The sequence below is a fragment of the Bidens hawaiensis genome, unplaced genomic scaffold (assembly GCF_021521415.1).
Source record: "Bidens hawaiensis isolate Kalapana, Puna unplaced genomic scaffold, B.hawaiensis_p1.1 tig00074913_1, whole genome shotgun sequence".
NCBI lineage: Eukaryota > Viridiplantae > Streptophyta > Magnoliopsida > Asterales > Asteraceae > Bidens > Bidens hawaiensis.
In genome coordinates this window covers 1-16,935 of record NW_027502997.1, presented here as the reverse complement: position 1 = coordinate 16,935, position 16,935 = coordinate 1, and the positions used below count along the sequence as shown (strand labels likewise).

Genomic DNA, 16,935 nt, shown 5'->3' with positions numbered 1-16,935 from the left:
TTCTTCTCGACGGGCAACTCGACCAATCTCCAAACTTTGAGTTTCTCAAACTGATTCAACTCTTTATGCATAGCTTCTACCCAACTTGGTTCTTGCAATGCCATTCCAACAGACTTAGGTTCAATCTGAGAGATAAAACAGGAATACAAACAACTGTTGATGTGCATGTCTGACTTTTGGTTGGGATGCATGTTTCAAGGGGACCTATGACGTTCCTGATTGGATGATACCGTTGAGTTCTTGTCGATACAGAGTGATCGGGAACGGAACTGGTAGTCGGTAAAGTTTTTAGATCATCAAGGATTTCAGTGAGACGGTTCCTCCATCCAAATACCGCGGTAATATGTGAGTACGAGGTACTGGAAATGTATTCATTTGGTAAAACATATGGAAATAGAGTGTTGCCAAAGATTTGATGAATGGTACTCCACCCTCTGTTGACCAAAAATCGGCTGCATGTGTCTTAGCTGTGTTCAATTCACATTAATCAGGAGACTTTTGTGAAGAAGCAGTCTCAGTAACATGTTCTTGTAGACTTGAAGACAAGGCTGAGCAATATCAGACGATTTCGACGGATCTATACCCAGCTGCGGAGACTTTTAAAAAACAACAAAGATGTCTTCTTCTTCATCAATCACGTTCGAAATCCCTGCACCTGAGTTTCCAACATCAACAACTGGAAACACATTAAATGGATTAAACAGTTCTTTATAATCAAATAACCAGTCAGGACCGACACGAGCATCGGTTTCATTCTCCTCTAGACAGCGCACACCATAAGATTCCACGATCTTCTTCCTTGCCTTGTTGTAAACTCTGTAGGTAGTGCGACCAGCATATCCAACGAAGTGCATGGATATCCAAAAGCATGAAAGTGTGCTATAGTGGGCTTGTGACCATAAAAAATCTCATAAGGAGTCTTCATATGTGATTTGTTGATCAACACCCGATTTTGAACATAACACGCTGTGTTGACCGCTTCAGCCCAAAAGATTAGAGGTAGCTTTGAGTTGTACAACATGGTCCGTGTGGCCTGTATTATATTTTTGTTCCTTATCTCGGCCACACCATTTTGTTGTGGTGTACGAGCAGAGATGTATTGTCTAAGCACTCCTTTTCTGACACAAAAATGATTTAATGCTACGCTTTTGAACTCCGTGTCGTTGTCACATCGAATCCCTTTAAGCTTCAAATTGAGTTGATTCTCCATTAGAACCACAAAGAGCTTTATCAATTATGCAGTTTCACTCTTATTTGATAAGAAAAATACCCAAGTAAAACGTGACTAGTCATCAGTAATAACCAGACAATAAGAACTGCGTGAGAGACTCAATACATGAATAGGACCAAACTGATCCATATGAAGCAATTGAAAAACCGAGAAGATGGTATTGCCAGTTTTGGCTACTAAGATTTACGATGATGTTTGCCCAAAGCACATGCTACACATTTCTCAATTGTTACAAAATCTTTAACAGGCAAACCACGGACAATGTTGTTTTTAGCAAGACGGTTTAATATTTTAACATTTGCATGGCCAAGACGACAATGCCAAAGCATGGTATTATGTTCCGGAACTTTTGAAATTTAACATGTGATTTCATCTGGAACATTTTTATTCATGTCGAACACGTAAGCAATATCTTTACTTCGTGATCAAATAAAAACCCAATCTTCTGGTATGATAATACCCTGTTTTAAAAGCATACACTCTTTGTTTGTGAAATGAGTTGAAAACCCTTGTCACAGTTCTGCGAAACACTGAGCATACTGTGTTTTAACTCTGGAATGAAATTAACATTTTCAAACTTAAGAACACCACTACTTATAGTACCCTTCTAAGTGATCTTCCCTTTTTCTCCTCCGGCAAAGGAGAAATACCCTCCATTAAATATTTGAATGTCGTGCAATTGAGATATGTCTCAGGTCATGTGCTTGGAACAACCACTATTACATAGCTGTTCCTCCATGATGTGAGAGATTAATTAATTTTTGCTACCCAGTCCATAGTAGTGTTTGGTAAACGTAATTTATCTATGCATGTTACTGGTTTCCATGACATGTCTTCCTGATTAGCTAAGATCTAACAGGAAGCTTTTTGTGAATTGGACACCAAAGATTTAGGCAACCATTTATAGTCAGGCTTTAAAATTTTGTGACTTACGTCAATGGTTGACTTTGTCTCTGGTTTGCGGACGGAAGTTACGTTGAATTTTGGTTTCCAGGTCGATTTCGATCTAGAGGCCAGATATTGTCTCGAAATCAAAATCGATTTTCCATCACGCTTTCGAAACATGGCCGGCTTAGTCTGATGGGAATTCAACCTGTCAATCTTGTTTCGTTTCCAATCACCATCAGAGGGATTTGCCTTGTAATACCTTGATTTATTAGAATTAAATTTATTGAAGGTAGCTCGAGGCATGTTCCTCTGATTTTGTCCGTGAATGGGACATAAGGACGGTGTGGGCAATTTCTAGCAATGTGACCAGGAATTCCACAACTAAAACATGTTTGCCTATTTAATATAAAAACCATTTTGGTCATGTAACAACTCGGGTTTTTCGTATTTGAATTCCTATTTGTTTACCCGACTCGGGAATATATTTTGGATCTTTCAAATTATTATAATATTATAATTATTAGTATTTAACTGACAGAATTACAAATTTTGTCCTTTAAAATAAGACGAATTACGGTTCGTGTCCTTTTCTAAGTTTCCTTGTAGGCGGTGTACTTTAAACTTTTTTTTCCTACAAGTTATGTCCTTTACGCTAACTGGGTTAGAAAAACTCTGTTAAATCCCATCACGTGAGAAGCATGTGAGGGTAGTTTTGTCTTTTTGCCTACCCTGCAACAACTTCTCCTTCTTCTTCTTCTTCTTCTTCTTCTGTTTCTGTACCTTCACTAACACCATCACCTGCCATCACCCTTCCTCAACCATCACCCAACCTTAACCACCTGCCACAATCGAATCTAGCACCACCATCCCTAACCGTTCGCCACCGTCGCATCAAGCACCACCTCTCCGATTTGCTTCTAAACTAAGAACATCAGAAGTTCCATTGAACCTCCGATTCACTTATTTCCCCGATTCACGCTAAAATTAGGGTTTCTAGTGTTTTTTAAACAATTGGAAAGACTATCACCGTTAACATAATCATACACCAGATATATATAGCTTCCAGACATCGAAGCACCTTTAAGCTTAATCAAACTCGAATGATGGCTTTTACATATCACCAGAAGCCGTTCTCGAAGCTCCGTTTCATCAATCTGACGCCTAAACTTCCGTTGGAAGACGATGACGTCATCGCCGTGGATGACACACCGCCACGCAGCGGAGGACGACGATGACGAGTGTTTTGCTGACGTAAAGGCGTTGTTGGCGGTGAATATCTCTTTGAAATGGTACACGTGAGGGTTTTCTGGCAGGAAGTCACGGAGGCTGGAGAGTGAGCTCCGGCTGGAACCAGATGATGATATCCATGACTCCTTATTATTATTATTATAACTGTTGCTGTTACTGTTGCCGTTGCTTGATCCGTACGCCGGTACGGATGAAGACACGGTGGATAATTGATCGAATTGATTGAATTGATCGGATCTGGAAGTTGTTGGTCTGGATGATGACGTGGCGCCTGGAGATTTAATGGTCACCGGTTGAAGGGGAAATAAGTGAATCGGAGGTTCAATGGAACTTCTGATGTTCTTAGTTTAGAAGCAAATCGGAGAGGTGGTGCTTGATGCGACGGTGGCGAACGGTTAGGGATGGTGGTGCTAGATTCGATTGTGGCAGGTGGTTAAGGTTGGGTGATGGTTGAGGAAGGGTGATGGCAGGTGATGGTGTTAGTGAAGGTACAGAAACAGAAGAAGAAGAAGAAGAAGAAGAAGAAGAAGAAGAAGTTGTTGCAGGGTAGGCAAAAAGACAAAACTACCCTCACATGCTTCTCACGTGATGGGATTTAACAGAGTTTTTCTAACCCAGTTAGCGTAAAGGACATAACTTGTAGGAAAAAAAAGTTTAAAGTACACCGCCTGCAAGGAAACTTAGAAAAGGACACGAACCGTAATTCGTCTTATTTTAAAGGACAAAATTTGTAATTCTGTCTATTTAACTTTGTTAGACTTATTTATATTCATATAACTTTCAAACTCGTTAAACTATGCCTAAAAACCTTTAAAAATCGCTTAAAACGGCTAAAAATCGCATTTATGGAACTAGTTTTGCATATTTTCGACTAAATTAACGAAACTTACGCTCAAAGATATCTAAATTAATGTTGTTAAACATACTAATTTGTTTTCTTGTTGTCCAAACCGAATTTGGTTTGTTATTATACCAGATTTTCTCATTAATAGTTTATTTTGTTTCATAATCGAGTGGATTTCTTCATAAATGCATTATAACACTCAATATTTAAGAAAAAAAACACAACTCTAAACCCTAAAAACTACTGAAGTCCAGCCATCCTCCCCTATACCTCGAAAGCTCCCTTCTCCATTGCCGGTTGACTTTCAAGCTTCAAGACCTCGTTGACCATGAATTTCTCTTTGTTCCAATCCTCATTTGGACTCGGACCCATTTAAGGGCAAAAGAGTCAACAAGATTGACTATTTGATTTATCTATCTTCTGATCAAAATTAGCTTTCGGGCCAGATGAATTTTTTGTTTGTTTTAAAATTTTGAGTGTACTGACCAAAATCCTACTCCCAACTTGTTGTTCGGATTCTGGTCAGTACCAGCTCACTTATTTGCTAAAAATCTCATAAGCGAAGTTCTATACATCCGTTTGGATTGATTCAAGCGGCTATGTTCTTGGTTTTGACTCTATTTTATTATGTATAATTTTCAGGTTTTTTTTGTTCGATCACTAATCGCGTGAACTTTACTCGTTTAATCATTCTCTCGGTTTACTCACTTAATCATCTATGTTAGTAATCAGTCCCATTTTTACTTATTTTAAATATTTTGGGGACATATTTGTATCTATAGTTTTATATAGTTTCTAGTATTCAAAATCGCAACTGTTTAATCCTTGTGTGTGTATCAGTTTATGCCTAACTTGCTATTTGCTTACGTTATTTGAATACATTTCGTAGAGGTCCAACATATTCTCATTATAGTATGATCATACAACTGTCGTAGTAGCCATCGTCCAGTTCATCTGGCATCGAGCTTACCGACAACTCATCTTTGGTAACCAGTGCCCGACGCACGGAAATGTTTTATCCCTATCTTTATATTTGTGTGATTTGTTTATATGTTTTGGTTAAATTGCTTATCTCACATGAACAATTTGCATCTTTCTTTATTTATTATATATTATTAGTATTGTATTGTCTTAAACTAGTGTTTTACTCACTCAACATGTGTTATTGACAAACCTTTCTATTTTATACGCATATGCAGCTTATTGTATGAATTAGTTGCAAGATTTGGTGAAGACTTACTGAATACACAGTCTAATATATTAGTCCAATTTAGTTTTAAGTCCAATTTACTAACGCCCAAAGTAACTAGGCCCAAACTTATACTAAGACCCGATAACCAATAACAGAGAACACAACATTTTGACCAAGAACCCTGTATTTTCACCGAGAAATGTTGAGCGAAAGACACAGTAGCCTAGAACACACAATAAGTCCCGAGAACCATGTGTTTGACACCCGAGAACAATCAAAGATGCCAAGAACAATGGAATATGGCCGAGATCATTGGTTGGCACACGAGAACAATAAAGAGATGCCGAGATCCATGGTTGACACCCGAGAACGATCAATAGATACCGAGAACACTCAAATGTTGCCAAGAACAATCAAACTTGGTAAACTTTTTTAACAAATAAAATCCCGAGAATTGCGGGATTTGAATTTAAACCAAAGATCAAGTCAAATATATCCCATAATTGTTTCAACTAAGCCCGATGAACATGAAGAACACATTGTTTAATTTCCAAAGAGAATTAACCAAGAACACTCTTGAATCCTTGATATCACCAACACCGAGTCTAGAATAGGTCTATAGGCTCTGATACCAATTGTAAGTCCCAAGGCAGGATCTTTCAATGTGATATCAATTAAACCCGTTGTTAGGCGGAAACTAACAATGAATTGATTCAAGACAAACACGAACAAACACGGATCAACACATAAGTGACTTCAAAACACACGTTATATTAAATGTCGGGTACTTAAGCCCTCAACAATGATTACAATAATATAAGAATGACAAACTATCTCTCTCACCGTTCTATCAATCGATTGACCCCATAATGACCTAGTCACGAGGTATTTATAATACCAAAAATCATAAAGCCCAAAACTATACAAAAGCCCACCGATATATCTTGATTTATGTATTACAAGTTAGCCCAAAACCAAGCCCAAATAGATTAAGCATAAACCATCAAGTGTAGCCCAACAGGAATTGAAGCTCATTTACGACCGGTCATCATTAATAATCCTTCTCCGGTGGTTATTCCTCAAAATCAACAAGGAAGAACATTTGAGTAGAACCAACTCACTCCAAAGTTTACCAAAGTATAAAGGTTTGGCAACGAAAGAACCTTATTTTAATTTGGAGGCGTATGACTCCATTTGCAACACAATTGGGGGTCAAGGTTTTTCATCGGATGATGTTAAGTTGGTCATTTTTGATTTTTCATTAGAAGATAAGGAGATATGGTTTTACACATTGCCTTCCGCGTCAATTTATACTTGGGGCCGAGATGCAACAAAGGTATTTGGAAGAGTTTTTAACGGCTCAAAAGACTAACAACGCAAGAAGGAGTTTGAGAACTTTTCAACAACAATCGGGTGAGATGTTTCATGAAGCATTTGAATGGTTTAACACGATGATCAATAATTGTCCTCACTACGGTATTGCTCTTTGGGACTTGTTGGATGCTTTTCATGAGGGGTTGAATACGAAAGATGAGCGAGAGTTGATGTTTATTACAAATGGTACATTAGGTACTAATTATAAGCAAGATGATTGGGCTTTTTTGGAGAAAATGTCGGTCACATCAGAAAGAAAGGCTCAAACCGCAAAAAGAGCAGGGCCGGCAATTGGAAGACCGCAAGTACATGATGTAGAAGATGGAGGGGTGCAAACTACAAATCAAGCGTATGATATTTGTACTAATTGTGGTGGATTGGCTCATGCACCGGATGCTTGTACAGTGGGTCAAGAACAAGTGCAAAAGGTAAATGCAATTCAAGGTCAAGTGGAGGTGGTAGAAATTATAACATGAACTAGAACACGTACCACCCCATGTTGAGAAAGCATCCAAATTTTCGTTATGGGAATCCTCTGCCAATCCAATCCAAATTTTCAAGGGAATCAAGAAAATTTTGTTCCGCGCCAACAATACAACAATCTAGGAAATTTTCGAGGCGGGAACAATCAAGGTTTTTAAAGACAATTTCAACAAACGGGTAGTGGTCAAAGTGGATCTTCGGGTCAAAGTTCTTCAAGTGGGAGTGAAGTCCTGGATATGCTTAGGATGATGCAACAAGACATGTAAAAGAGAAATCGACTTGATGAAGTGCGTATGCAGTAGGATGAAGTCCGTGACATAACAGTTCAATCATTGACCACTCAAATGGGTCAATGGGTCAACTTGCAACCGAAGTGTCGGCTTTGAATAAAAACAAAGGCCATTGCAAAGACACTAAGGTAAATCCTACACATAGTTCTTCTCATAATTTTCCTATTAATCATGTTAGTTTTTTGAGAAGTGGTAAAGAATATAAAACTATTTTATCACTGGGTTTGGTTGATGAGGTGGTTGAGGACATTACGGGGAATGAAAGTGATGAGGATGAGGCCTCGCCCACAATTGTTTCTAAAGACCCAAATTTTGAAAATGTAATTGACAAACCAGCTTTGGGTAATAATGTGAATAATAAAGGCAATGGAGTGGGATTAAATCAAGTCCCATTTGACCCGAGTAAGAAAAATATAATTTCAAGACAGTTTCCTCAAAAAGAAGAAATGTGGGAGATTTTTAAACTAGTAAAGGTAAATTTACCCTTACTTGAGGCAAATAAGTAAGTACCTGCTTATGCCAAATTTTGAAAAGAATTGTGTACCCAAAAGAGGCAACAAAAAGTGCCTAAACGGGTGGATTTGACCGAGCGGGTAAGTGTGCTTTTAAAAGGAGATCTTCCTCCTAAGCTCCAAGATCCGGGAACGCCTTTAATAAATATTCAAGTTGGTATTTTCAAACATCAAGAGCGTTGTTAGATCTTGGAACCGGAGTAAGTATTTTACCGAGGTTTTATATGACCAATATGATTTTAGTCCGTTAAAACTGGTTGAGACAACGATTGTTAAAGCCGATTTATCTCATTAACTTCCCCGAGGGATTGTGCGGGATGTGCTAGTAAAATGTGATGAATTTTACTATCTGATTGACTTTTTGGTCTTAGACTACTCATTGGTTGACTCGACCCAACAACAAAATGTCATATTGAGTTCACCGTTTTTAAACACCGCTCATGCTATTATCGAATGTCGATCGGGAACGGTTGATATGGCTTTTGTAAATAGAAAGATGAGGTTGTTTTCACTAACATTTCTAATTCTTTATGCGGTGATGAGTGTTTTATGGCAGTTTCAGTTGACATGTATGGTCCGCATGATTATGAGGAAGATGCTTTGGAAGCACGTGTTCGTGATTTTTTGAACAGGTACATCTTTGTGCATTGAGGATGGAGAAGAAGAATCAAGGGGTCTTGGCGGCCAAAGAGGGACGACAACCATGGACTCATCAAATTGAAAGTCTACCAGCCGAGATCAACTCGGATACAAAACCGTCTTTTGAATGTCCACCGAAACTGGAGTTGACAGACTTACCTAGCCATTTGAAGTATACATTTTTGGGAGATAACGACACATTACCGGTAATTTTTGCCTCCAATTTAGATAGGTTTCAAGTGCAAGAATTGTTAAAGGTGTTGAAGATGAACAAGGCGGCTATAGGTTGGACAATTGCCAACATAAAAGGCATTAGTCCATCCATATTCATGCATAAGATTATCACCAATGAGGATGCAAAACCAACTCGGGAGCCTAAAAGAAGGTTGAATCCCAATTTGAGGAAAGTTGTGAAGAATGAGGCAATAAAGTGGTTAGATACGGGAATTATCTATCCTATCTCAGATAGTGTTTGGGTAAGTCCTACACAGGTGGTACCGAAAAAAGCATGTATATAGGTAATTAAAGATGAAAGCGGTGAACAAACCTCCACCCGACCGGTCACCGGGTGGCGAGTTTGCATTGATTATCGTAAATTAAACACCGCTACATCTAAAGACCATTTTCCATTACCGTTCATTGACCATATTATTAAAAAGGTTATCAGGACGAAACTATTACTGTTTATGGATAGGTCCTCGGGTTATAATCAAATTGCTATCCACCCGGGCGACCAACACAAAACCACCTTCACGGGTCCGTATGGCACTTTTTCTTTTCGGAAAATGCAATTAAGATTTTGTAATGCCCCGGCCACATTTCAACGTTGTATGATGAATATTTTTTCGGACATGGTCGGGGATTCACTTGAGGTATTTATGGTTGACTTTTTCATTTTTGGTCCAAATTATGAAACTTGTCTCAATGAATTTGAAAACATTTTAAAAAGATGTGTTGAGACAAATTTAGTTCTAAGTTGGGAGAAAAGTCATTTCATGGTGCAAGAGGGTATTGTGTTGGGGCATGTTATTTCGGAAAGGGGAATGGAGGTGGATAAGGCAAAAATTCGGGTAATATCATCTTTACCTCCGCCAAAAAACATTATTAAAGGGGTAAGGTCATTTTTGGGACATGCAGGTTTCTATAGGAGATTTATTAAAGGATTGAGTGTGATCATTATACCTTTATGTAATTTATTGTTAAAAGATGCTCCTTTTAATTTACTAATGAGTGTCTGCAAGCATTTAATGTTTTGAAGGAACAATTAGTTAACGCTCCCATTTTGTAACCGTCAGATTGGACAAAGCCATTCGAGATTATGTGTGATGCTAGTAAAACATATCTGAAGAACAACTTAATTACACCACCACAGAAAAAGAATTGCATGCGGTGGTGTATGATCTGGATAAGTTCTGCTTGTATAGTTGGGGAGCAAGGTGATTGTTTATTCGGACCATTATGTGGTTCGATATTTGAAGGAGAAGAAGGACGAAAAAGCGCATTTGATTCGGTGGGTATTGCTTTTGCAAGAGTTTGATTTGGAGGTTCGGGAAAAAAGGGTGTGAGAATGTAGTGGTGGATCACTTATCCCGAATCCCATTACAAGGCGTTGACATGATGGAGATAAATGAACGGTTTCCCGATGAACAATTGTTAGCCGTGTTGACCGCACTGTGGTATGCACATTTTTGAATTATTAAGCCATGGGGTCTATTTCAAATTATTGGGTGAAGAAAAGAAGGCAATGATTTATGGCCCAAATGAAACAATATATTTGGGATGAACCGGACCTTTCCAAGATTGGTTCGGATCAAGTGGCATGAAGGTGTGTTCCTGATTCCGATGTTTTGGAGGTTTTGACTCATTCGCATGCAACGGCATGCGAGGGTCATTTTAACAGTCAGAAAGCGGGTTACCAGGTGCTTCAATGTGGGTTTTATTGGCCCACCATTTTCAAATATGCAAGTGAGTATGCCCGACATTGTTTAAATTGCCAAAAGATGGGTAGTATCTCGAAGAGGGATGAAATGCCATTGCATCCGATTTTGGTGATAGGGATTTTTGATGTATGGGGCTTTGACTTCATGGACCCGCTTCCAAACTCAAATGGTTTTTTTTATATGTTGGTTGCGATCGATTATGTGTCAAAGTGGGTAGAAGCGGTAGTTACGAGAACTAATGATTATTAGGTGGTTTGCAAATTCGTTCAAGAAAACAACTTTGCTCGGTATGGAATCCCGCGGGTTATTATTAGTGATGGGGGTCACATTTCAAAATTTTCAATTTTGGGAAAATATACAATGTGAATCACTGAATCACTACTCCTTATCATCCGCAAACGAGTGGACAAGTCGAGTGTCCAACCGACAAATAAAGAAATTTTGATGAAGACGGTGCTTGTTGATAGGAAGGATTGGTAATCCAAGTTAGATGATGCGTTGTGGGCATATCGGACCGCCTACAAAACTCCCATTGGTACAACTCCTTATCGGTTAGTATATGGGAAGGGGTGTCATTTACCAATGGAGTTGGCACATCGAGCACTATGGGCGATCAAGAATGTGAACGCGGATTATAAGGAAGCGGGAGAGTGGAGAAAGTTGAAATTGAATGAGATTGAAGAAATCCGGGATGAAGCATACGAATGTACTTCCGCATATAAAGAGAAACAAAAAAGGTCCATGATGCAAAGTTGAGAAAAAGGACTTATGAAGTGGGTCAAAAGGTGTGGTCGTATAATTCAAGGTTGAAGTTGTTTCCGGGTAAGCTCAAGAGTAAGTGGATGGGTCCATATATCATCACAAGAGTGGATCGTTTTGGTGATGTGGATATTGAAGATTTTCAAGACCAAAATAAGCAAGTGGTGAATGGACAAAGACTCAAGCCTTACTTGGAAGGAAAAGACATCAACATGCTCGATGTGGATAGGGTGAGTTACTTTTTACGCTCTCCAGATGAGGAAACAAACTAAGAGGCCAAGGTATGTTGTATATTTTAGTTTAGTTTGTTTACAAAAATATTATTCTCGTCTTGGAGTGTGCTCGACTCAAGGGTGGGGATATTCTTACTAATTTCTTTACCGTGTTGAGGACAACTCGGTTCTTTCATGGGGGTAGGGTAATTTTTGTTTTTGTAGGTAATATTTGGTTTATATATATATATGTGTGTGTGTGTGTGTGTGTGTGTTTAGATTATTTAAAAAAAATTGAAATTCACCTATAGGGACCACCGTAACCTACACTGGATACAGTAGGCTACGATGGGAATTAAAATTCCTACGCTAGCTGAAGCCTTCCTTACGGTGTGGTTTTTCGCATAGAGGCCACCGTAAGCTACGGTGGCCACCGTAGCTTACGGTGAACACTGAGCTTTGGACGCCGGATTATTGTTTTAAAATTAAAAAAAACAAAATTAAAAAAAAATATTTTACACCACAAAGATGGGTTCCAATCTTATTTACCACATATCTGACCCAACTTCTTCTTGATCTCTCCAAATCTTCAAACCCTAACATAATACTTTAAAACATCACAATTTCTTCATCTCTTAACCAAATCAATCGATTTTCAAGTCTATTTTGACTAGAATTTCACAAGGATTCCAATTGTGTAATTGCATTGGAAAGAATATTGTGTTTTGGTGGTTTATTTTGGACAACTTGGTCCGAAATTTTTTGTGATTCTTGTGGGTTTTCGTTTATATTGAAGCTTTATTCATCTTCATCTTCTACAACACCAAGATGTATTGCAAGTAAATTGTAAGTTGTTCATAATTATTTTTTATCCACACTTTCTTGAATTGTTTAATGATATCGATTAGTGAGTTTGAATGGGTTATAGTTGCAGATGTCAAGTATTGGTTCAAACACATTGTTGGGCAGATTTTTGGTTATCTAGTGGATATAATGCTCAAAAATTGTGAAAAGTTGCTGAAAAAGTTGAATAATATGTTTAATTTGCTTCTAAAACCATAGTGTCAAGCAAGTGTGGGGATGTCAAAGGTTGAAAAAATGACAGAAACGAGCCCCGGTGTGGAAGTGTGTCGAACGGTGATAAACGAGCTCGGATCTTGGATAGAATCATAACATGTATTCATTCTTGACGATAATAATGGACGGATGTGGAGAGTTCGATTTGATTAGCAATCAATGATAGGATGAACAATTGTAATCAAAACACAAAAGATAGATGTAGAAGTATGATTTCATTAACCGAATGATTTTCATCAAGAACACTCATACATACTTTCATACATACATAATCATAAAGAAACGGCCACCCGGGGAGAGCTCTACCCCGGGGGCAAACTCTCAACACAATCAAAAATCTCACAATGCACACATGACATAAACAAATGACTTAATCATCTATTTATACTAGTCTTGTGCCGTGGCCTTTACTCCACCGCCGCTTGGATAAGACCAAAAGAATAAAATATAATACAATATTTTCACCCGACAAATGCTTCAATTACTCGTTATAATAACTTGTTGTCTTTCTTTAGTTTCTCACTATAAACGAGTAACGATTCGATGCGTCGGTGTAAGATATAATACCCAACAATCTCCCCCTTAGACCGATGCCATCGAATCACTTTCATGATCAACTCATAACCCGATGCCTTTCATAGAAATTCTCCACCTCACAATAAGCGTCTCCCATTTTTCATTACAAATCATCTTCTCTTTATCTCTTTTGGATATTGTTGTACGGGCATAAGATCGAGGATTCAAGATTCAATGATCAACTACGAGTTAATCTGAAACCGCAATCGAAAATAAACTCAAAATTTTCCTTAAAGTGAGTCTTTCACTTGATTCGACCAAAATTTGCAATGAAATTCCATATAATTTTTCTCCCCCAATTTCGTTGCAATGTCATAAACGAATGTGTCTTTAAATCATGTACGGGGTGAACATCTTCAATTCAAACAATCTTGACCATCCCTATCAAGAATTGTTGATAATTATTCAAAATAAACGCATTAAAAGATACCTTTTGTGTTTGAAAGTTGACATTTGACATGGTCAACTCTTGAAATGATCTAGATAAATCAACCATCTTGTTCTTGTAAGCACCTTGTTGAAGTTGTGAAATTTTTGTGATTTTTGCCCAATTTTTGCTGAAAAAGTCTTCAAAAATGACCAAAATACCCTCCGTTGACCCGACGCATACAACGGCTGAGTTGACCAGAAAAGTCACTTCCAAACGGTCACTCATACTTGGGCAAACATTTTTCATTAAGAACACATGGTCAAAAAGTCAACGGATAAGCGAGTACACATTCCTTTCATCATCTTTGCCCGTTTGACTTTGAAAGTCGACTGCATCAATATCCAAAAATTTCTTCCAAAAACATGAAATATTTTACAAACACAAACATTCTGTTCACGAGCACACAGTGTGCTTGAGAGTAAAAAGATGCAGCGATTTCATGAAGGTTTTCTTTACTAGCACAAAGCATGCTAGTGAGCAAAAAGTGTGCTCGAGCCTCCATACTTAGAAGATTTTCCATCAAAACTCATGATATGCTCTTGCACACAAGATGTGCTCGAGATAATTTTTGCTCAAGATGAATATTGATATGCTCAATAAAACACGATGTGCTCGAGACTTAAAACATCACATGCTCGAACAACTCTTATGAACTCGAAACAAAAATTAAGTGCTTGTGGTCAAAGTTATGTGCTCGAAGCCTTAAGAACTTATCTTTTTGTGCTTGGGCTTGAATCACTTAACATTTCGAGCATATAATCCTTGTATCTTCGGCATTAGAACATGTACCAGCTGTAAAAAGACTGAAATACCCTTGCAAATAATCAGCCCATTAACAACACCTTTTAATTAACCATTTCAGCAACATTTAACAGCGAGTTCAACACGTTCTACCGGCAATATCAGCACGTTAACAACACGTTAACAGCTCCTTAACAGCATGTGTTAATCAGCAAACAATCAACTCGTTCACAACACATTTTAACAGCAATAAATCAGCAAATTTCAGTGCACTTTTGGCCCGTTTTAGCAGTAAAAAACAGCACGTTCAGCTCGTATATCAGCAAAAACAACAACAAATCAGTAATATTCAGCACATTTCAGCAACTATTAAGCAATGTCAATGTGTTTTTGGCTTGTTTCAGTACGTATCAGCTCGTTAACAGCTCACTTATCAGTGGACAACAGCAAAAACAGTAAATTCATCTCATTTATAGCCCGTTAAAGCTCGTTTCAGTACTTTTCAACAAAAATCAGCACCAAAACAACTCGTTTACAGCAGTTGCAGCCCTTTTTCGTTTCGTTTCAGCAAAAACACAGCAAAATCAGAAACAAATCCAACTGCCCGAGTATGAACTAGGCAGCAAACTGACAAAACCGTCCCTTTATAGCATCCTTTATGTGCAATAGCTACAACATTCCGGGTTAAATAGTGCAGTAGCAAACATCGCACCAGCAAATTATGTAACTACTCGTGAATACTTGAGAATTGTTCGTGAATTAATAAACATCTGCAACTTCTCGGAGCACACAATGCTGATGTTGTCATCTACTCGTTTACAATCTCAAGATCTGCAGCAATTCAAAACGAACTTGGCAGCAAACAGACTAAGTAATTATACATTTGTTCGTGAATGGATTAGCTCGATAATAATACTTGGAAAATCCGCAGTTTAAACTCGTTTACTCAAACATACTCATTTGCTCAAACACATAATAATCCATCTCAAACACGAAATTAATTATCCAAATTGGCTCCAAACACATCATAATCATCATACAAACCAGAATCAGTCACCAATTTACCCTAAACACGTGTTTTCAGTTTTCTCTCAATTTTGAACAAATGAACCCTAATTCTTAGATCCAAAATTAAGCCATTGATACGTGAAATTAATCATAGAAATCAGTTCATATCATCACGAAATCATCATTCTAACACCAACCTATCAACAATTTAATCAAAAATCGGATCTAGAACATCAAATATAAGTGGGTTCGACCTAAAACGAACCGAAAACTATAGATCTGGACGAAGCTGAACATATAAACATGAAATTGATGTTGAATCTCTAAACTAATCATCAACCAAACATCAATCCACTTATATTATCCTTCGATCATCAAAGTTAATTCAAATTCATGCAAAAACCCACAAAAACTTCAACGAACAAGTTTAACGTCCAAGACGGATTCAAGAGTGAATTGAATCTAGTTCAGCGGTTAGTCTGAACGATTCAGTAACCTCGCTCTGATACCAACTTACAGAACCGATCCCCGGTGCGGAAGCGTGTGTCGTGAACAGACATGTATAATGAGCTTGGTTCATGGATCGAATCTCACTCGTATTCACTTTTGAATGATGTTAGGACGGATGAGATGTATTGGGAGAGAGCCTAATTCGATTAGCAATAATCAATAAAGTAGGATGAACACATATATGTAATCTAAACACAAACAAGTTAGAAATGGTACGTAGTATGATATTATAAGCCGAATGATTCTCATCAAGAACACTCATACATACATTCATACATACATAATCATAAAGAAATGGCCACCCGGGGAGAGCTCTTCCCTGTGGGCAAACTCTCAACACAATAAAAAATCTCACAATGCACACATGACATAAACAAATGACCTAAATCATCTATTTATACTAGTCTTTTGTCTTGGTCTTTACTCCACCGCCACTTGGATAAGACCAAAGGAATAAAATATAATATAATATTTCACCCGACAAATGCTTCAATTACTGGTTATAATAACTTGTTGTCTTTCTTTAGTTTCTCATTATAAATGACTAACGATTCGATGCGTCGGTCTAAAATATTCCAACAAAAAAGAATAACTTGTTCCTTGGTTGTTGAATGTTGTGTTTTCAGAATGGGTCGAAAAGGAAAGGAACCAGTTGGGTCTTCAAGTAATCCAATTGAGCAACAAAAACGGAGAAGATTAATACTTCAGCCGATATAGAAGAGGAGGAAGAAGATCAGAGAGGGGAGAAACCAATTTGGAACTCGGGGTCTTTGCCATACCAACCTATGGAATAGCAACAGGAACTGTTTCGTGAATAAATGAACTTATTAATTCAGAAGAAAGAGGGGTTCATTTTTGAAAAAGAAGTGTGTGAAACGGAGTTTGGTCTATCTGGGGTTACTGATAAGTTTCGTGCATTGGGTTGGGAAGCTGCTCTAAAGTGTTATGATTAGGAGTCGACTAATTTTTTTGCTACGGATA

At 37.9% G+C, this 16,935-nt stretch overlaps 1 protein-coding gene across 1 annotated transcript; it reads left to right on the top strand.

Moving 5' to 3' along the window:
- Positions 1-11,223: 11,223 nt before the first annotated feature.
- Positions 11,224-11,630, top strand: LOC143606462 (uncharacterized; the record flags this gene model as incomplete). The annotated part of the gene is made up of 2 exons (XM_077082227.1): positions 11,224-11,378; positions 11,447-11,630. Coding segments are annotated over exons 1-2 (339 nt in total), but the record flags the coding sequence as incomplete, so codon positions are not given.
- Between the last annotated feature and the right edge of the window lie 5,305 nt (positions 11,631-16,935).